Source organism: Neovison vison, chromosome 10 (assembly GCF_020171115.1).
Source record: "Neovison vison isolate M4711 chromosome 10, ASM_NN_V1, whole genome shotgun sequence".
NCBI lineage: Eukaryota > Metazoa > Chordata > Mammalia > Carnivora > Mustelidae > Neogale > Neogale vison.
In genome coordinates this window covers 3,681,893-3,703,425 of record NC_058100.1, presented here as the reverse complement: position 1 = coordinate 3,703,425, position 21,533 = coordinate 3,681,893, and the positions used below count along the sequence as shown (strand labels likewise).

At 44.0% G+C, this 21,533-nt stretch overlaps 2 protein-coding genes across 2 annotated transcripts in view; one reads left to right on the top strand and one right to left on the bottom strand.

The window, feature by feature from the left end:
* SPTA1 (spectrin alpha, erythrocytic 1) overlaps nucleotides 1-16,391 on the top strand; it is a 62,939-nt gene extending 46,548 nt beyond the window's left edge. Inside the window, exons 39-51 of the mRNA XM_044266204.1 lie at nucleotides 2,579-2,692; nucleotides 3,376-3,538; nucleotides 4,123-4,199; nucleotides 7,285-7,494; nucleotides 9,175-9,471; nucleotides 10,371-10,483; nucleotides 11,583-11,600; nucleotides 12,075-12,126; nucleotides 13,229-13,416; nucleotides 14,328-14,381; nucleotides 14,764-14,910; nucleotides 15,550-15,694; nucleotides 16,201-16,391. Coding sequence (XP_044122139.1) covers nucleotides 2,579-2,692; nucleotides 3,376-3,538; nucleotides 4,123-4,199; nucleotides 7,285-7,494; nucleotides 9,175-9,471; nucleotides 10,371-10,483; nucleotides 11,583-11,600; nucleotides 12,075-12,126; nucleotides 13,229-13,416; nucleotides 14,328-14,381; nucleotides 14,764-14,910; nucleotides 15,550-15,694; nucleotides 16,201-16,350 — 1,728 coding nt within the window. The 3' untranslated portion in view covers nucleotides 16,351-16,391. The remainder of the gene's footprint in view (nucleotides 1-2,578; nucleotides 2,693-3,375; nucleotides 3,539-4,122; nucleotides 4,200-7,284; nucleotides 7,495-9,174; nucleotides 9,472-10,370; nucleotides 10,484-11,582; nucleotides 11,601-12,074; nucleotides 12,127-13,228; nucleotides 13,417-14,327; nucleotides 14,382-14,763; nucleotides 14,911-15,549; nucleotides 15,695-16,200) is intronic.
* Nucleotides 16,392-20,068: 3,677 nt separating this feature from the next.
* On the bottom strand, nucleotides 20,069-21,010 carry LOC122918045 (olfactory receptor 10Z1). Its single transcript, XM_044266203.1, has one exon. The coding sequence runs from the start codon at nucleotides 21,008-21,010 to the stop codon at nucleotides 20,069-20,071; it is 942 nt and encodes a 313-aa protein (XP_044122138.1).
* Between the last annotated feature and the right edge of the window lie 523 nt (nucleotides 21,011-21,533).

The following is a 21,533-nucleotide window of genomic DNA, read 5'->3' as shown; positions in this document are numbered from 1 at the left end:
AAAATATAAAAAAATTAAAAAATACATAAAAAATCTTTCTGGAGTGGCTGTACCATGTTGTACACTGGCTGGCTGGGTGTGCGTGACCCTGGCTTCCTTCCCACCGTTGCAGGATCGGAGGCCGTCATCATCTTTATCTTAGGCAGTCTGCTAGGAGCGCAGGGTAGCTCATGGTGGTTTGAATGTGAATTTCCTTTATGGCATATTTTTTATGTGCTTATTTGCCATCTCTGTATTTTCTTCAGCGGTATGCCTCCTCTCCTCTGTTGCCCGTTTTCTGGTCCAAATGATTGTTTGCTCTAACTGTTGACCTTCTGTGCTTTGTGTCAAATGTAAAAAAAATTTTTTTTGCCTAGTCCTGGATCTTGAAGATCTTTTCCTATGTCTTTTTCCAAAAGTTTAGAGCTTTGAATTTTAATTTTAATAATCCATTTAGAGCTCACTGTTGTCTGAGATGAGAGGTAGAGCACCCTTCATCTTTTTGCGTGGGAACGTCCAGTGGCTCCAGTGCTTTGTTCCACAGCGCCCCCTACGGCCAGCCGCTTTCACAACTGCCCACACCACTGTAGATAATGCGTGGTTTTGTAGACAATGGAGGGTTGGATCAGATTTTTGAACCCATTCTGCCAATCCTGATCGTTCAATAGGGATTTTTATACCATCACATTCAGAAACTCATTTTAATGAGAAGTTTTTGCACTAACGTACGAATTCCAGGAAAAGATTTTATGAAGCTTTTTTTTTTTTAAAGATTTTATTTATTTGACAGAGAGAGATCACAAGTAGGCAGAGCGGCAGACAGAGAGAGGAGGAAGCAGGCTCCCCACTGAGCAGAGAGCCCGATGTGGGACTCGATCCCAGGACCCTGAGATCATGACCTGAGCACAAGGCAGCGGCTTAACCCACTGAGCCACCCAGGCGCCCTATGAAGCTTTTTTTTGCTAATCCTTCTATTACCTTAAGATATCTGTCTACCTAGCCCTTCTATGTCATCTTTCATGAAGAAAAAACTGACCTTCTGAGTGTTTGGTTTCCTGAGCTCATATGCACTGGCTAATAAGAGAAAAGGGAGCTGTTTACCTGCTGTTGAATTTCAAATTCTTTCCAGGGATCTCAGCTTCTCCTTTTGTTTAACATGTCAGGAGAAGAGAATAGGTTTCTGATCTACTTCTTGCAATCATGAGACACATAATAGATATATTTAAAATATGTTTTAAGCTTTGGCTTTATCAACTTTTAACACAATATTAAGGAGGCTACCTAGGAATATATTTGAAAGAGGGACACCTATCCAATTTTAATTAAAGGAAATTTGTGTTTGATGTGGGGTACCTGAGCTTCTGAGGTGTCCAAGGGTAAGCACAGAAAAGACACTGGAAACAGAAGGTGATGGTATTGAAGATACTTTATTTCATGCATTATGTGTATGTGAAAACTTAGCTGAATCAGTCTATTTTATACAGTGGATCATGTGTCCAATCTCCATGTATGGTTTCTGCATCAAGTTGACATATAATACAATCATACAAGGTCATGTAGCCCATCTTGTATTTAAAGAAATAACCATCTTATTTTATGCCTAAAAACACCATACAACAGAAATCCTTTTATTTTCAAAATGTGGTAGTTAAAAGTAGGATAGTCACACGATATCTGTTTCTTCCTTTGGCCCAGGTTAGTATGCAATGTAGAAGGAAAAGTGGACAGGTGTCTTTGTGACAAGACGAGGCAACGGCAGCAGAGGCAGCCCAGGCCTTTCAGGATGGGGGTAGCAGTGGGCAGAGCAGGCTGGACTGGATAACTCTCAGAAGAACACTGAGAAGGTGGAGACACAGTGTTTCTGGGCTTTGTCCTAACTCCATTCTCCATCCTTCCAGCAGCAGGTAGACATAGACAAATTCAGTGCTGAGGTTCAAAACAGTTCAGAGTTTCTTTAGCTACCTTTAGGTCAGTTTTTCTTTTCCTTATTTTTTAAATTTTATTTCTTTATTTGAGAGAGAGAGAGAGGGAGAGGAAGAGGGAGAGAGTGAGTGACCAGGAGAGAGCGCATGAGCAGTGTGAAGAGGGAAACTCAGACTCCCCACTGGACAGGGAGCCTGGTGTGGGGCTCCATTCCAGGACCTTGGGATCATAACCTGAGCCAAAGGCAGATGCTTAACCCACTGAGCCACCCAGGCACTCCTAGGTCTGTTCTAGGTATAAGATGATACTTATTATCTATATGCTAGATACAACTTTTCATGGAATTATATAAATTTCAAGATGGTGGAATTCCTACATTTTACCTTGACCCACACTTTCATTCCTAAGTTCAAAAAAAAGCTGAAGTTCACACAGTAAGTTAGAAAGAATATCACTGTAGTCCTTTGTCTCTTTCTTTTCTGGTAAGATTGCCCCTTTTGGCAAGTGAAGAGCTTCAGGAGAAGCGTTCAGCGGTACGATGGGAGAAGTGGACACGCCCCTGTTCTGTCCATGTAGCTCAGTCGTCCCTGTGGGGAGCGTCAGTGGGAGTCAGAATGGGGGTGGGTTAGATTGTCCAGGCTTGGAAGTATTGATTCTCACTGACTCGTTTATGTAGAGCTTGCTAAAGAAGCACGAAACCCTGGAAAGTGACTTTGCTGTCCATGAGACCCGAGTGCAAGATATATGTGCTCAAGGAGAAGACATCTTGAATAAGGTGAGCAACTCGGGGGTTCCAGGCCAAGCTCATTTTCCAAAAGGGATTGCTTCAAATATAGAATCCTGAGCAGTGCTAAAACTCACACATCAAATTTTAATACTCTCTGCCTAGCTACCTTGTTTTTGTTCTGAGCAAATAGTTATCTCTTCGGTTGCTGCTTTTAATAAATGCTTTTTTCAAGTTTTCAAGTATATCCTGTAGATTTCCTTTAGTCCTTTGTTGACCCTCCTACTCACTGTGTGCAGAACATGGCATTTATAAAGATCTCATGGCACGATTTGGTTATAGAGTATTGTAAAAATTTAAAGAGGTTTCTTTGTACGCCACTAGGGAGGAGGACCAGACTGAAACCTCCTTGTGACTTGAAAATCATTCTTTTGTTTAAATACTTGCTTTTACAAATCCTCACTGATTAAGTGCTACATAAAGAACCTTAGACAGAGGGCATTCCAGCTAAGAAGGCCACACTCGGGTAGACAAACAATGCGAAGCTCTCCCAAATGCTAGAGTGGAAATAACCATCCCACGCATGGACGAAAAATAAAATAAATGCATTAGACCCAGAAGAGAGTAGTTACATATTTGGAGTGGGGGAAATGACACCTCTTTTATCATAGTAAAGAATTCCAACTTTTAGCTCTGGATGTCCACCCATGTATCTGTCTCTTCTTCTCCCTTCCACCTTGGTGTCCCAGGAGAAAAGTCAGCAAAAGGAGAAGATTTCTGCCAAGATAGAGTCTCTCAAAGAAAAGATCCCTTCTCTGTCCATGGCAATAAAAGCTTGGAAGTTGCAACTGGAAGACGATCACGCCTTTCAGCAGTTTAACTGGAAGGCTGACGTGGTGGAGGCCTGGATAGGTATGATGTGTGAGGGACAGAAGAAGGGCTGGTGGGTTCCACCGATAGGTGCTGGGATGTTTTCACTTCCCATGGGTAGAGAGATCCTCCCTCCTCACCGACTCCTACACTTTCGGGACATAATTACACTCACATTTGTGTGCTTGTGTGTGCACACACACACCTCAGAAAACATGCTGATGGCTGACTGCAGACCAGAATTCCAGAAAACACAGTTTTGGGAAATTGGTGATTTTATCTGTGATATTCAAAATGATAGAGCTGTGGCAAAACATTCTTTAAAAAGCAGTGTGTTTGATTACTCCCAACTTGTGTTTAATCTGCAATTTTCTTTTTTCTTTTTTTTTTTTTTTCTCAAGATACTCAGAAGTTCCCTTGGCTCTCGCTCTGTTCAGTCAGTTCTATGTTGCACATGTCCAAACAACCCATCTATCAGCCCCTACTACTCCCATCTTCCAGTAAATGATCCACTCCCAAGTTAGGGGGCTCTCTTGTGACCTAGGGTAAATATTTATTTTCTCCTTACCAAGGCTGATTCAAGAGCAGCTACCTTTCCTTTCTAACCAATCATCTTTGCTCTCTAGCTGAGAAGGAAGCAAGTCTGAAGACCAATGGCAATGGGACAGACCTCGCTGCCTCCCTCACTCTCCTGGCAAAGCAGGTGAGAAAAGGGCAGCTTCTGGGCAGGTGCAAGCATGTCTGTGGCCCACATACATGGAAGTTAAACACTAGGATTATCCTGTTCCCCAAGTCTGTGGTTTTCTTATCTGTAGGATATGAGATATTGTTACTTTTTCCTTTCCCAATATTGGTAACTTGCAGTTTTTTCTTCCCTCTCCCTCCTACCAGTCTTGCTGTTGCTAAGAGTATATGATTTTTATTAAATAACCAATTTTTAAAAGTTTTCTTTGTTTTTTTATTATTTTCCATTAATATCTTTTTACATTTTTATCATTTTATTTTACTTTCTTTAAGATTAAGTTGTTTAAAAAAATCTGTTGAGGTAAACATTTAGAACATCAAATATGTAGGCATTCTCCTTTTTAGCATTTTGATGTTATAAATTTAGGGTTATAAATTTCCCTCTAACAGTGCTTTGGCTGCACCTCACAATTTCATATGTTACTTCTGTTATAATCCCTCAGATTAGATATTTCTGTTGTTTCTAATTAATTATTTAACTCGTTGGTTATTCCACAGTTTATTTCACTGAAATTCCAAACATTTGGGAATTTTCTCTTTTTTGACGTATATGGCTAGCTTAATTCCACTTTATTTTAAAAACACATTCTATATTGTTCTGGAAGCTTGAGTTACATCCAGCAAATGGCCTGTTTGTGAATAGTCTATGTATAGTTGAAAATCATGTGTGTGTTTTACAGTGGTTTATATTACCTGTCAGATTTTGGTGGTTAATCATGTTGTTTAAATACTTTGTTATTTTTATATATTTTGAAGCTAGTTTCACAGTTGTGTTGACATTTCAAATTATAAAGCATCTTAATGAATTGATACCTTTAATTATGAAATGTTCTTTCTAATAACATTTCTTTATTATTTTTAAAAGATTTTATTTATTTATTTGACAGACATAAATCACAAGTAGGCAGAGAGGCAGGTGGGGGGGGTGTGGGAAGCAGGCTCCCTGCTGAGCAGAGAGGCCAATGCGAGTCTCTATCCCAGGACCCTGGGATCATGACCTGAGCCAAAGACAGAGGCTTTAACCCACTGAGCCACCCAGGTGCCCCTCTAATAACATTTTTTGATTTAAAGTTTTCTTCTTCACATACTAGAGTACCAGGGTTTTTTTGTTTGTTTGTTTGTTTTATTTTATTTTCTTTCTGAAGTATATATTAATTTCCATCCTTTGGTTGTTTTCTTTTATTTCTTCACATTTATGTCTTTATATCCTATATTTTTGTTGTTGGTTTGATACATTTATACACTGCTAAATGATTGCCATTGTAGCAGTAGCTGACACCTCTATTCCACTATGTAATTACCACTTCTTTTTTGTTTTGAGAACATTTCAGATCTACTCTCTTACCAAGTTTCAAGTATATCATACAGGACTCTGAGCTGTAATCATGTTATACATTAGATTCCCAGAATTAGTGATTCTTTTAGTTGAAAGTTTGTATTCTTTGACCAATATCTCCTCATTTCCCCCTCTTTCCAACCCTTGGCAACCACCAGCCTACTGTTTCTCTACATTTGACCTTTCTAGATTCCACTGGTGAGTGATATCAACAGCAATTGTGCTTCTCTGACTTGTTTCATTTAATATATGCTCTCAAGTTTCATGCAAATTGTCACAAATGGCAGGATTTCCTTCCATTTCATAGTAGAATAGTATTTCATTTCACACATACACAAATACACACACAACACATCTTCTTCTATTTATTTGTTGATGGACACACAGATTGTTTCCATATCACGGCTAATATGAATGATGTTGCAATAAACACGAAAACGTGGAGTGTCTTCATATTTTACATGTGCTTCCTAAAATTTCAGGGTTGAGTGTTGTTTGTCTACTTTGATCATTTTATTGGAATAGTGAGTTCATTTACATTCAAAGTCATGTAACTTGTGAATTATATATATATATATATATATATCTACCTATATATACATATATATAGAGAGAGAGAGGGAGAGAGAGAGACTTTTTTTTTTTCCCCCCCTTAGGACTTGACCTTTTCAGGTAGCTCTTACTTCTAGGGCCTCTTAAGGGTTCAACTAAATCCCTTTTATTGATGCTGCTCCTCTGTGTCCTCAGTTCAGTGCTGTGATGCCATTGAGGACTCTACTTAGCGTCTTTGACTCTTTGCGCCTGTTTTCTGCTTGGCTTCTGGGACTCCTATCCTATAGAGTTTAGGAACCCATGGATGCCTCGAGGGGAAAACAGGCAGAATATTGAACCAAATTTTTTCCACCACTGCTCCAATCCTGGCTGCCTGGTTCCCCAGAAACTGTCTGTTTAGTCCCATGAAATTATCAAGAGCTCTGAGCAGCTGCTTTCCCTCAGTCTCTTGACCTGTGCAGCTCACGTGTCACAGGGAAGGGTGACAGAGACTATTACTCTGATTTTACTACTATTTCGCCTTTCTAGAGTTTTGATTCCTGGAAGTGTAGTGACCTTAGCTGTGTACCAATCTCGTTCAAACAGCTGACGTGTCGTACTTTTATCCAACAATTAAAGTTGTTCTCAAAGGAAGAATTATTTAAATACAAGCCACCGTATAAAAGCTGGAAGTATAGTATCTAGAATTTTGTGATTTTGATATCAACACCACACTAAATGTGTAACTGGGCTCTCTAGGGGATCTGTTGTTAGTGTGCATACTTCCAAGATCTCTAGCAGTGCACCGCTACTTCTCAGAACACAAAATCTAACAGGGGATGTAAGAGACTGAGGAAGGATGTGAGCTGTGGGGAGCATTTAGTTTGGACTCCAAAAATGAAGATCATATCATGCTGCAACATTCCTTTATTATTGATTATATAGCTAACCTAAGCTTTGATTATAAAACATGCATCCACCAGAACTTAGCTATAACTCCAGCCACAAATGTTCATGTAGGTCTCTAAGTTATGTTTCCTTTTGCTTGGCCCTCCCTCTAATTCTTTCCTAGACCTTCTCTGGTCCATGATGAACATCTGGTGGAACCCAGGTTTGAACGGTCCCTGGGAACCTACATTGTTTCTCTGTTCACAGCTCCTCTTTGGGTCTTTCCCAGGACACTCTGGATGCCAGCCTGCAGAGTTTCCAGCGAGACAGACTGTCAGAGATAACTGACCTAAAGGACCAACTGGTGGCTGCTCAGCACAGTCAGACCAAAGCTATTGAGCAGCGCCATGACGCTCTGCTGAGGCGCTGGGAACAGCTGCTGGAAGCCTCTGCAGCCCACAAAGAGAAGTTGCTAGAGAAGCAGCTGCCCCTACAGCAGGTAAAAAAAAAAAAAAAAAAAAAAAAAAAAAAGGCTTTCCTTACATTGTCCTCTAACCAAATGAAAGGAGCACTCAACAAGGGAAACTTGAGTTCTCATCTTGTGTTGCCCTGAGCTGGGAGACCTTGTATATGTCACTTCACATCTCTGAGCCTTGATTCCTCCATTTGAGAAATATGACTATATTACCACTGTCTCCTGCTGGTCTCTGTTACAACCATTGAGAGAGATCATGGACCTGAGAATGCAGTGCAAGGCACTAAGCTCTCTATAGGCTTATGTGATGACAATGTTCTATCTATTGGTGGCTGCTAAGGTTCGATGATGATCATAAAAAATAATCTATAATAAAAGGAAGTCAAGATGCTCAGTGAAATTACTGAGCATTCCTAGACCACAAGAAGTCTTGTATCAGGCAGCAAGTCAGGGTAGGCGGGAAAGGGAATTAGGAAACAAGCACACAGATAAAAATCAGTCAGTCTAGACCTTTAACTAATTATTGAAGGGCTTGGTACCTACAGAAATAAGTCCTAAGTGAAAAACTAAATAAATTTATGGGCAGCTTTACACACATATATACGTTCTACATAGAAAGATGTTTTACATATTTATTCTATTTTGCTCAACTTTCAACCTCTGCAAAGAGGTTTATCATTTGATTTCCTGCTTATAGAATCTTTGTAAAATACAGAGACAATGCATAATATTAAGGAAGTGATACTAGGTACCTTATAGGTTTTTGCGTCTTTCCCGTGTAGGGGCCATATCAACTATTTCTGTATTTTACATTTTACAAAGAGAGTGCCGAAGGGAGTACAGGATGTAATGGTCTAACACCTTTGACATCCCTCTTCCATTTGGACCAATTTTCTCCTCCTTAACCTCCATATTTGGGAATTAAAACTCATTTTCACATTTGCCTTAGATAAATCTCTTGGGAAATACAAACTGCTGACCCTAAGTCTATGGCACATTTTAATCTAAAACCATTTTTGGTCACCTACTGTTAGGAGCAATCCATACTATTTCTCTTGTTCAGAAATTCAGACAGTTCAGTCATTCAGAGCATCTGGATAACTCCAGACCTTAACAGAGGGATAAGGGTACAGTTTAGAGGGTAGGAACTGGACTGAGCCCTGAATAAATTTTGGAAAGAAAGCAAGAAAAGGACTTGGTACAGACAAAAAGACACCAGAGAGGCGTTGTCTTCAGAAGAGAGAAAGAAGAAGCCAGCAGAGTGGGAGAGACTGGCCTAGCCCATCAGTGATCTCAGATTGAATGATTCACCCATTCATTCATTTAATGCCTACTTTTGCATGTTTGCCATGTGCTAGGAAGAACGAGGGCACACACTTCAGAATAAGAAACTGTGAAATCTCATCACTGGAAATGGACCTTGCTTCGTTTGGACTCTTGGTGCTAAAACAACTCTAGGGGTCCTTCAGCCTCTTTATTTGTAGATGTTGAAGACTTGACTAGTTTCACATCAGGGGACCAGGACCTGGGTGGTGCCTCAGATGCACCCGTGTGCCCACTGATTTCATGTCCTCGGTAGTTTCAGTTCTGCCCTCTTGGAGAGCTGACCCTGAAAATGCTTGAATATGGTCTTTTTAATCCTCAGTCTTTTCTCTTGCTGACGGCCTTTATCAGGAAAGATGGAGATGACTTTTTTCTCTGCAGGCTGAGGAGCTGTTCATGGAATTTGCACACAAGGCTTCCGCTTTCAACCACTGGTGTGAGAATGCTGAGGAGGACCTGTCGGAGCCTGTGCACTGTGTCTCACTGAACGCGATCCGGCAGCTGCAGAAGGATCATGAAGCCTTCTTGGCCTCCTTGGCCGGGGCCCAATCTGACTTCAACAATCTGCTGGAGCTGGACCAGCAGATTAAGGCCTTAAATGTGCCCTCCAGCCCTTACACGTGGTTAACGATGGAGGTGCTAGAGAAGTTCTGGAAGAACCTGTCTGACATCATCAAGGTAATGGCACACAACAGAGGCTTTCTTTCACAGTGGTGAGCATGACAACCCAATGTATTATACAAGTTGTGGGGGGATCTTTTGAGAAAGAAAGGACACAATTAATAACTATGCTGCATCAGCAGTCACGAATAGGAAATGTCTAAGGAAATGTCAGAAATATGCTCATGGTGGGTACAACCCTACGGCCCCAGCATTCAGACACTCTCATGCCTCTGGCTGTTGAGCAGTGATTCAAGGAAGCAAACATGGGCTCCAGGAGGTGGCTCTAAACATGGGGTATGAAAGTTCATGAGGTTCGTGTATAAGTTCACAGTCTATAGATTCCCTACAACCTTATTTTATACCTACCTCCAAAGTGCCTTTTTAATGTTTATGTATAATTTTTATGTGTATAATATTATTCATCATAGAAGCTATGGAAAACATTAAAAAGTTTCACAAAGAAAAACGTCACCAAACTACCACCAATTTTATTTTATTTTTAAAAAGATTTTATTTATTTATTTGTCAGAGAGAGACCACAGTGGTGAAGTGTGGGGGGCGGCAGCTTGTTGCTACTTTTCCCTTTAGGGCTGTGTTTATGTTCATTTAAATGAAGATTTCACCTAGGGAAAAAAAAAAAAACAAAACATGAGAAGAGGATGATTTGCCTTTATTACTAGCTTATTTGTTACTGGGCTTGGTCTTAGTGACACCTGCAACCACTTTGGGGTGTGAGGGGAGCTTCCCGCCGCTTTGCAAGGAGAGGTGGGCGGGAGGAAATACAAGCGCATAGGTAGCACATGCTTCTGGAAGACGTGTTAGACTGGGGGGAGGGGAGCGTGTAGGAACCAGCTACTTTACTGCAAAGAAAGGTCTTCAATGTTCACGCCACTATTTGTGATTCGGGGTTTTAGGAACGGGAGCAGGAGCTGCAAAGGGAAGAAGCGAGACAGGTCAAGAACTTTGAGATGCGCCAGGAGTTTGAGCAGAACGCCAGCGCCTTCCTTCAGTGGATCTTGGAGACCAGGTGCACAGTGACCCCTGCATCACCATGGGGATGAAATACATGCCTGAAGGGAGTGGGAAGGGGTCCTACAGCACTTACGTGGTCCTAAATTCACCATATCCTGTCAGTGCTTCTCAAGTTGGAACTGATCGTTTTCTAAAGCAGTCCTTGCAAAACCAAGAAAAGAGAATGTCATGTCACTGCCCATTGTCCACCACCTAGATACTCTCATTTTTTATTCCTGTTGCCTGTGATTAAGTCTGAAATAACATAGTCCCTTATGGTTGCACTTTACAAAGTGCCTCTATACCCATGGCCTCCCTAACTCTCCCTGCGACCTTGAAAATTGTACAGAGCAGATGTGATTACCTCTGCCTCCAAGTGTGGTAAGAAGTTCCCTAGACAAATGGACTCGCTCAAGGTCACATATGTATTTATGGGCATGAGCCTACTGTGAGCACCTGCAGTGAAGCTATCATGCTGCCTGATCATGGAGCCCTGGTGAGAATCAGTGAGATACTCTACGCTAATTGCTTTTATTAGAGGCAGAATGTCTTCTACACAAAAATAGCATTTGTCACATGTTCCGGGGCAAATGACCTGGAAAAGAGGAGACTTGGAAGGTTGTAATACATTAGAATAAACGTCAAAGTTGGTAGACCCTATCCAGTAGCTGGGTCAGAAATGGGGACTTTTGAGAGTTGAAGGGGTGGTTTAGACAATCCGTGATGTATCCTGTTCCTATGAACCCAACAAAGAAGAACCAGATGGTGAGCAAAAGGAAAACCCGTGTCACGGCTAAAAGTCATGGGGCAGAAGGCAGAGGAAGCACAGCTCATCCTCCTCTCCCTCTGGTTTGGTCCCTCATCCATCCCCTGGCAGCATGTGCCCAGCACTGAGCACATCACCTGAAACCAGACCTCTTGATCCTAACACAGCAGCTGCACAGAGGCTCTGAGTTCCTCCAAGATGGAGAGACTCCGGGAGCAGTGCGAAGCAGGTTCCTATTAGATATAGAATATTTCATTAATCTAGGGAAAGAAGATCATTGAAGTAATTTGTGTTAATGTGTGATTTCTCTTTTCTCTCATTTGATTCCTGTCCGGACCTCCATGCCCAGGGCTTATTTTCTGGACGGGTCAGTATCTTATGTTATTATGTTTGTTTTGTTCTATTCTGTAAAACTAATAATGAGGAGGACTTAGCGCCCAGGCATCTTCGTCATCACCTCCGTCACCCTCGGACCCAGAGGGTGCCGGACTGAAAGGGTGGGGTGGAGAGAGAACGCCGCGTGTCAGACTGTCTGCATCCCACTAGGGGGCGTCTGAACCTCATTAGGTTCAGGGTATGTTCCGAGTAAGAGCCATGAAGAAGGTACAGAAGTCTTGCAGACATGAAGAACAAGGGCAGACCTTGCTTCTCTTCTCATCCATCGAGCAGCCTGCCAGTTGGCAAAACAGTTCAGTTTCCTGAAAATCTGGTGTGAAAATTCAATTCAGAGGAGCCGTATAATAGACACAGAAGTAGAGAAACGTAGGGTGTTGGAATAGGTCTGTCTGGGTGAAATACTGACTTCTGATATCATGAACATTTCCCTCTGGTTCATAACTAGGTCTTTGCTCAAAGAAACAGGAACTCTGGAATCCCAGCTGGAAGCAAATAAAGTAAGTAACATTTGCTTATTAGCTGAGATATGGGCAGAATTATGAGGAGTGCAAGGGAAACGCTTTAAAGGCAACCCCCGTAGTACTTTTAGGTAAACTCCCCAGGCAGAAGGTCAGGGGCCTCAGGGTCTAGTTCCAGCGCTGCCAGTGGCTTGTGTTCTAGCCTCTCACTGCCGCTCCCTGGGCACGGCCTTTGGTTTACCTCAGTAACCTCGACTTCTATGTCTATACAATGGAGTTCATAATATAGGTGTCACAGTCACTGTGATAATTAAGAAAGAAAACAGGTGCAGAAGCTGTCATCATTGACAATCACTTGATAATATAATTAAATCCAGATGGTCTCTCAACAGCTGAGTGAAGCAACGGGCTAGAACAGTGTTTCTTAACCTTATTTTCATTTTTGCTCTACCTCAAGGAGAACATTTAATTAATTAAATCTAATTGCTCCCATATGAAAGGACTTGGATAATGAAGAGTAAGATGCCATCAGGTAGGACTGATCCCTGGAAGGTCACAAGCCTTTGCACCATGTAGTACACTCAGTATCTCCATCCTCCCTCATCCTCAGAACCCCTCCTGCCTCCCCTGCTCAGGAGAAAGCATGGCCTGGATGCAGGCAGTTGGCATCAGATGTGCCTAAGGACAGGTACGTCCTGTGGAAGTCTGTCCATGTGGTGGCAGGGAAGCCGGCTGGAGCTAGCCAGTCCCCAGTGTAGATAACCTGAGGCGCAGAACGCTGGGAGCCAGCCTTTCAGGTGTCCTGGGAGTACACTTCCTCTCTGCTGCAAGATGTAGCTACTAACCCTTAGATTTATATATTACACATGACCAGAATGACTGAGGTCACATCTCCTAACCTTCCCCCATTGCATAAGCAAGGAACAAAGAAGTGGATTTCCTGAGTGGTTCATTTTTCACAGAGGACAGGAAGAGTTCTGAGAATAATTAAAAGAAAGAAAGAAAGAAAGAAAGAAAGAAAGAAAGAAAGAAAGAAAGAAAACTATTAGAGGAAACTCAAGCTCATCGGCTTCTTCTCTACCATCCCTTGGTTTGAAGCCAGTACCCTGCATGACTGGTCTCTCCTTCTTGGCTTTTCTAGCGGAAGCAGAAGGAGATCCAGGCCATGAAGCGCCAGCTGACCAAGATTGAGGATCTGGGAGACAGCCTGGAGGAGGCACTGGTCCTAGACATCAAGTACAGCACTATTGGGCTGGCCCAACAGTGGGACCAGCTCCACCAGCTGGGGATGAGGATGCAGCACAACCTAGAACAGCAGATCCAAGCCAAGTACTGCAGACCCATGACCAGGGTTGCAGGGTGTGGGTGGGATTAGGTGTTGGAACTTAGCCCCAGGATCTAGAGATCAGGGTGCTGAATGAAAGAGCTGCTTCAGAGATAGGACACGAACTATCTCCAGAATCAAAATTCTCTTTCTCTCTTTTCTGTCCCACAGAATGACTATTTTTTTTTTATTTGGGAGTCTATTATGAAACAGGAGACCATGTGCCTATCCCCTTGAAGCTACTCACCACCCAGTTCTCAGAGTCCCTTCTCCCTCTTAGGTGGTCCCTTCAGGAGACCATCCCTTTTGTAGAGTCCCTCTCAAATGCCTAGAATGCAAGAAATATCTAAGGTGTAGAGCCAGAAGAGCAGAATTCACGTGTTTTGTTTTGTTTTCTAAATAAATTAATTACATCAAAGCAGCTTTAGGTCTTGGTAATAATGGCAGCATTATTGTCTAGATCGGGGATTGGCAAACTTTTCCTGTAGAGAGACTGACTGATCATAAGTGTGTCAACTGTGGTGAGTCTTGTGGTCTCTGCTGTGACTACTCACTCACTGTCGTAGAGAGAACAGGCTATGGACAGCCCACCAATTCATGAGCATGTCCATGTTTCAGTAAAATTCTATTTATGGACACTGAAATTTGAATTTCATGCAATTTTTATGTTTAATGGAACACTTCCTCTTTTGATCATTTCCAACCATGTAAAGAGGTAAAAACCCATTCATAACTCACTAAACTGTACAAAAGCAAGTGGCAGACTAGATTTGGCCCATAGGCTATAGTTTGCCAACCCCTGAATCAGATGACCGAGTAGCCTAATACCCACGAGCATCCCTCTCTGTTCCACATGGCATGTCTTTTGCTACTTTTCTGTTATATTTCTTGGGTTAATGCATGTTTTTCCTTTCAGAGACACCATAGGCGTGAGTGAGGACACACTAAAGGAATTTAGCACAACATATAAGTGAGTATAACTTCATAGCTGGTCAGTTCTTTATTTTCCAACCCATTCAGAATGAATTTCCAAATAAGTAATTTTTTTCCCCTCAGTGCTGGTGTGGGATCTTAAATGAAAACCTAGATGTCTTAATTACCTTCAGGTCATGCTTTTCAATAGGTCTATGAGATTCCTGGCCTTCAGAAAATACATTTCTCCCATGCTCAACATTTTACTGTCTTTGTTCCATTCACTGGGTTAAAAATAATTCAGAAACAGGGGCAAGCTCCCCACTCCATTCTCTGATTACATGTGATGAGTTAAAGCCTCAGCTGACCCAATAAGAACTGTTCTTTTCTGTTCTAACCTGGTTCTCTATGGAACTTGATAAAATGTTTTTGTTCTTCAGACATTTTGATGAGAATCTGACCGGGCGACTGAGCCACAAAGATTTCCGGTCCTGCTTGAGAGGGCTCAATTACTACCTGCCCATGGTGGAGGAGGATGAACCTGAGCCCAAGTTTGAGAAGTTCTTGGATGTCGTCGATCCTGGGAGGTAAGAAGAAGACCAAGGGCCAGACCATCATAGGGGTTGGGGTTTGGAGGGACAAGTACAGAGGGTAAAATGATCCAAGAAACGCCGTACCAACTCATCACAAGAATAGGAAGACACAGACTATCCTATGTGAGTTGGGCAGGTTTTGATGCCTTGCAGGATTAGCTCACAAGTCCATGGCACTGACTCCAACTCAGGCCCAGCCTCTGTCATTTCCTCAGTCCCTGTTTTCTGCTTGATCTATGAATCTTACCTTGTTCTGAGAATGGACCTTGAGAGAAGAATCCTTCCATGTGTGTAAGGTTGTAAGGAGACCTGCATGATTTGGAGGTTGACTGACAAGAGTGGGGTTGTGTGCCTGTGGGGGTGGAGTACAGTCATGGAGAGATCACACCACTGTTAGGGATGAATTCTTTCTAATGCCAAAGATGACAGAATCTTGAAAAACTTGAAGTGCCTGGGAATGGGTGCTGATGGAGACCCCCAGACTGTGTAGAGAGTCCAGTCAGAGGGCTCTTGTGGGCATGGAGGCTGGGGCTTGGGAAGCAGCATTTACTTTCCTGCAAGGGTATGAGGAGTGGGGTCAAAGTAGAGGTCGCAGCCCACAGTCTCAGAGTGGGGAGACCATTTCTCCCACAGGAAGGGCTATGTCTCCCTGGAGGACTACACCTCATTCCTGATCGACAAGGAGTCCGAGAACATCAAGTCCAGTGATGAAATCGAGAATGCTTTCCAAGCCCTGGCAGAAGGCAAGGCCTATATTACCAAAGAGGACATGAAGCAGGTCAGATTCCAGTTGTGTCCACTGTCACTGAACTTGTCTTGGGCCTGGTAGTTGGCAACTACCCTCCCCCACACATCTTGTTGTTGTTGCTCGAACATTGTCCTGCATAAGTGACCATTTGCTTCTCTCACCATTTCATTTTGCTTTGTGCCAGCTTGAAAATTAAAGTCATTCTCTAATGACCGTAAGGGTCAATTCCAATTCTGAAACTCAATTTTTAAGGCTATTTCTTTTCCTACTTCTTGAATAACCTAAATTTAGGGAATGGGATGAAGTGTGTAGACCAAGTGAGATAGGACTCCTCAGGTAAGGGCTAAGTTGAGAAGACGAGCTGGATGTACGCATTAGAAATTATAGACTTCTGAGAAGGTCTGTGATGGGAACAGGGCAGGCTGCTGCTCCCCGTCTCTCTGTCCCCTGGGTACCAGGTTTGGGGTATGTTGCCAGCTCCAAGGAGCCAGCTGTTTTTAATCCCTATGGCTGTATCTCTTTCTGCTTTTTTTCAGGCCCTAACCCCAGAACAAGTGCAGTTCTGTGCCTCACATATGCAGCAGTATGTGGACCCACGAGGCAAAAGCCATCTTGCCGGCTATGACTATGTGGGTTTCACCAATTCCTTCTTTGGAAACGGAGAAGCAGCTTTTCCTGAATCATAGCAAATCTTGGTGTGGTGGGAAGTACTGGGGGAGGAAGGAGACAACAAGTATGGGGGAGGAGTGAGACCGTCTTGTGTGTGTGGGTGGGTGTGTATTTATTACACTTATTAGAACACCTGGACACATATCAGGCTTGGGGGATAGAAGGCATTCCCAGAGCTGGGGGAGAGGAAGCATCACAGGCTCATTTTGTATGCAACCTGTCACTACTCTGGGGACAAGCTCTCCATTTTTTCTTCATTGGATTCTACACATTTGTATTCCTTTGTTTTGTTTTGGTTTTGAAATAAAACATTTCCTTTAAAAAAGAGTTCATTTTTTAAAGTATTTCTTTTTAATAGGGCACTGTGAAGTCAAATGTTACTGACACATGTGAGCATCAGTATTTCTGAGAAGTAATTGTTCTCTAGAGGCAGACAGCTAGTCACACCACAAACAAGGGTCATGGCGGAATGGATAAAGTCTAAGACTCACATCTGTAACTCACAAATGGTTCCTCTTGAGGTTTGGAATGCATATAAATTCTTACATTTGAAAATATATCATTTGAAAAGATATCTGATGATCTGGAGAACCCCAGTATTTTATCTATGGAAGAGGAAGAAGACCAACGCTTGTGTTCTTCTCAACCTGCCCTTTCTCCATACTTCTGCATTAGAGAGGAGATCATTAATCTCAGAACGACGAGGCTGTGGCTGGGCAGAGCTTCCTTTGCCCTCCCTGGCCCCACACTCATGCTTACATTTTAATGTGATGAAAAGAAGGTTTTGATTGACTTCCGCCTCCTCTTAGACTAAGAGTTAGATTTACAAAATGAGGAATTAAGAAAAAAACAAACAAACAAGAAAAGGGAGTGCTATCTCCAAAGAGTGTTCAGGCCAATGCCAACATTCTGTCTGGATTTGTAAAAGTCGAAGTGTTGTCTGCCAGTGAGAACCCTTCCATCACATCTCTGCCTTGTGTGAGACTACTGGTATCCTGCACTGCCTTCACCACCAGCCCATGAATATTGCTCCCTGACTACCACTTTGTCTCAATCTCATCCTTTGGGCAAAAGGTAGTCCTTCCTCAGTCAGGGACAAATTCTTTCAGGAACCATTCAAACGAATTTTGGTTAAATCTAAAATGCTGTCTCTGTTGCTAATAATGTATAAGTGCCTTTTACTGATTTTTGCTTGAACAGTTGGATCCTATCGAACATGACCATTGAAAGTATTTTTTAAAAACTTGGTTATGAATTACCAAGAATGGTTGCATTTGAAAAAAAAAACACATCAAAAATCATTGTCATTGATATCACACTTACCAAGAAGTATGGGGACTCCAACAAATTTGTGCTTGTAATAACCAAGGCAAGGTTAATATGGTTGTGTTCTCCTCCCAACCCCCACCAAGTATCTGCAAGACCTAAATCAGATTGTTAAGCATGTGATAGGTGAAGAAATGCTCTTTATGGCAAAGGGCTGTTAACATCTTATGAAAGAGATTTAATAGTATAAAGGCCAGAGAAGATAATATTTGTCTGAAGAACCAACGAAATGCCATAAGAAGATGACACCGTTGGTGTCAAATACAGCTCCCTCTGAAGTCAGATCCTGACCACCTAGGCATGCAAGTAGAAATGGAAATGCAGAAGCAGCACATGTAACTTGGTTAGGTCTATAAATATTCAACTTCTAACAATTAGCACTTTTATCAAATGTTCCTTGTGATTTGTGATAAAGCTCCTCCCGGTACTCATCTTCCCTTGACCTTCTGTTCACTTACTTTAAACTGGAACCCCTGACTTTTTCTTACTAATTCTTTTCCTTTACAATCTATAGATTGGAGCCTGTGTTGAAGCCCCCACCCTATAGCTACGTCCCTGAGTTTTTTCGTGATCCCTACTGCTTGAGACCCAGGCCCTTTCTGACATCTGACTGACTCCCCTACCTCTCTCCAACCTGTTCTCTTCTCTGGGCTCTGGCTTCCTTCCTCCCAAATTTAGTTTCCATGAAGCTCTAACTAGAGGCTATGATTCTTCCCTGAGGGCATGGAAAAAAAAATGGATTCCTATTTGAGAAAAATACCCCCTGAATGTAAGTTCTCTCTCTCAAATCGTGCCCCAGTGCTCCCTCACTGCTGAATTATGTGAATCCTGCATTTTCAAAATCTCTTCTGTTTGTCATTTTCTTCATCTTCCAGCCCCACTCTCCATGTTCTGGTCCCCATGTCTTTGCTTAGGACGACGGCAGTGGATTCCTTACCGATCCCTGCCCCTGTTCCCTCTCTGCCGGGCTCTGTCATCCTCTCTGCAGCTGGATTATTCTTCCGAAATCGGTTCCCAGATGCCACTCTAATCTCAGCTCAGAGGCTTACTCTCCCTGATGAAGGGATCAAGTCTGAGGCAAGGTATTAAACCTCCTTTCTGCAAAGAAGTCTTCACCCAAACTAACTTAGCATCGTTTGGGACAAGTTTCAGTCCCTCTGGAGAGCTCACCACACTCGGAAGCAGGTCTAGACGGCCTCTCGCCACAAAGCTTCAGTTACTCTATTCCCTCTTCCGGAATATACTCTTCCCACTTAACTGCAGTCAAGACTTACCCACCTGTTAGGAACACATTCGAGTACTACCTTAGACACGAAGCCTCTGATTCTCCATGCAATTAACCTCTCCCTAAACTAAAAGCCAATATCACTCTGCTTAGCACGTTCACAGTAAACTCAGCTCACATCTATTGGAAGATCATTATGATCCAGGTCTGGTGCTAAATTCTTTGCATGCATGGTCCTGTTCAGCAATCAATGCAAAACTGCAAGGTTACAGCCATTTTACAGACGAGGACATGGGGGCAGAGACCTAGCATCGTACTATACGTTATAGGGCCTGACAGCCGTGTGGCTTCATTACCCTTTCATTGGTCCCTAAGCACACTGGGGCCGAGCACTGTATATTGCAGCACTGTATATCTGCATGTCCACAGCAGATCCCACAGGACGGTATCTATGCTAGGGAGGGGACAAGCGAGGAGGTCCTCAACACCCAAGATTATGAGGCCGTCACGGAGCAATGACGAGTATCAAAGAAAACAGGAGATCTACGTCTTCTCTGAGATACAATCTACCAACTGGGAAAGCCAGTGACAAGGAAGAGCACAAAGTGACAATGAGTCAGAGGACAGTGATACAAAAATAATAATAAAGGGGAAAGAACCCCACGCGGAGAGAAAACAGCCCGCCTTTTCATTTAACAGAGCATTCAAGCTAGTCATTCAGAAGGATTCCCACCGAGTTTCAGATCTTGGAAGAGCATCAGAGATGGGTGGGTCTAACTATGCAGTAATTTAAAACTCTGAACCATACCCCTGGATCGGACTCCAGCCAGAGCGGCTCTGAACTCGAGCAGGCCAAACTGCTCTCCCCTCGTTCAGCAGAGCTGGGACATTCTTAAGGAGCTGGACTTCCGCAGTGATGGCGAGAAAGTGCGAGTTCCAATTCCGAGCTCAGTGGGAGTTCAGATTCCGAGCCCAGTGCGAGTTAAACACAGTGAACTGAGGGGGTTCCCCGCTCCACATTCCCCAGCAGCCCTGGGCAAGTGCAGGCAGCAGGGCAGGGCTCTCCCAGAGGGTTGCAGGGGGAGGACGGCTTTGATCTGAGACCCTGAGCATCTGGCCCATTTTCCTGGGTTCCTGGTCTCAGTCCAGCCTGCGCAGAAGAGACGGTGCCGCTGGGGGAGCCTTCATCCTCTACGAAGCAGTCTCCCTCGGAAGGCGCTTCTCAGGGCCGTCTGCACGGCCCGATTCCTCAGACTGTAAACGATGGGGTTGAGGAGGGGGGTCACCACGGTGTAGGTGACCGCGATGAGCTGGTCCCGCTCCAGGGAGTAGCTGGCTTTGGGCCTCAAGTACATGAAGGAGGCGCAGCCGTAGTGGACAATGACCACCGTGAGGTGTGAGACACAGGTGGAGAAGGCCTTCTTCCGGCCCTCGGCCGACGGGATCCGCAGGATTGCCGTCAGAATGTGGGCGTAGGAGACGGTGATGAGGGCGAAAGACACGAGGAGGACCAGCAGGCTGAGGATGAGGATGCCCAGTTCACTCGGGCCCGTGTCCCCGCAGGCCAGGCTCAGCACCGGAGGCGTGTCACAGAAAAAATGCTGGATCTCATGGGAGCCGCAGAACGGGAGGCGGAAAATGACTAGTGTCATTCCCAGCCCGAAGAGGTACCCGCTGAGGAAGGAGGTGCCGACCAGCTGGGAGCAGAAGGCAGGGCTCATGCGGCTGGCGTAGTGCAGTGGGACACAGATGGCCACATACCTGTCGAAGCCCATGACAGCCAGAAGGAAGCAGTCGGTGCAGGCCCAGGAAGCAGAGAAGAACATCTGGGCGGCACAGCCCACATAGGAGATGGCCTGGCCCCCCATGACCAGGCTGGACAGCATCCGAGGAATGATGCCCAACGTGTAGCAGGTCTCGGAGAAAGACAGGAAGGAGAGGAAGAGGTACATGGGGGTGTGCAGGTGGCTGTCCAGCCTGATGACCACGATAATGAAGACATTGGCAGTCAGGGTAGCAAGATACAGAAGTAGGAAGAGGGCAAAGAGCAGGAGTTGCAGCTCCCCAAAGCTGGAGAAGCCCAGGAACACAAAACCCTTCCAGGCAGTTGCATTGGCCTGGCCCATCCTGAGGGGGCCCCGGTCAACGTGCTGACCCCTTCCGCCTGGGCGGCAGGTGCCTGGTTTCCTTAGAGGGCAGGATGAGGCGGGTTCTCCTTTCTTTGTGCCTGCTGTAACTCAGAAAGAAACCTCTCATTGGGACAGCAAGCAGACCTCAGGAAGGGATCGACAGCACCAGACAGAGAGATGTACGGACCCGCTCTCACTTGCGTGCAGGTACGTGTCCATGTACGAGGACACACAGTGTGCACACACACGCCCACACACACACACTACACAGAGAGACACGCATGCCACAGGTAAAGCACTCATCCCCAACCACGCCCAGTTCACAGGTCCAAAACCCTGTGCACCCGTATTTCCCCGATGACCGTGTCCGTCACCCACAAGTCCATCAGACGTGTTACCAACACCTGCCTTCCGAGACAGCACATCAACAAGCAGGAGGTGCCCCGGACTCCCGTTCATACCGACATCCTACAGCCACCCACGTAAGAATACACACGTGGGCACGGACTCACCCTGTTAG

Bases quoted from the DNA above. Each gene is read 5' to 3' on its own strand.
- LOC122918045 (XM_044266203.1), bottom strand. From the start codon at position 21,010: ATGGGCCAGGCCAATGCAACTGCCTGGAAGGGTTTTGTGTTCCTGGGC.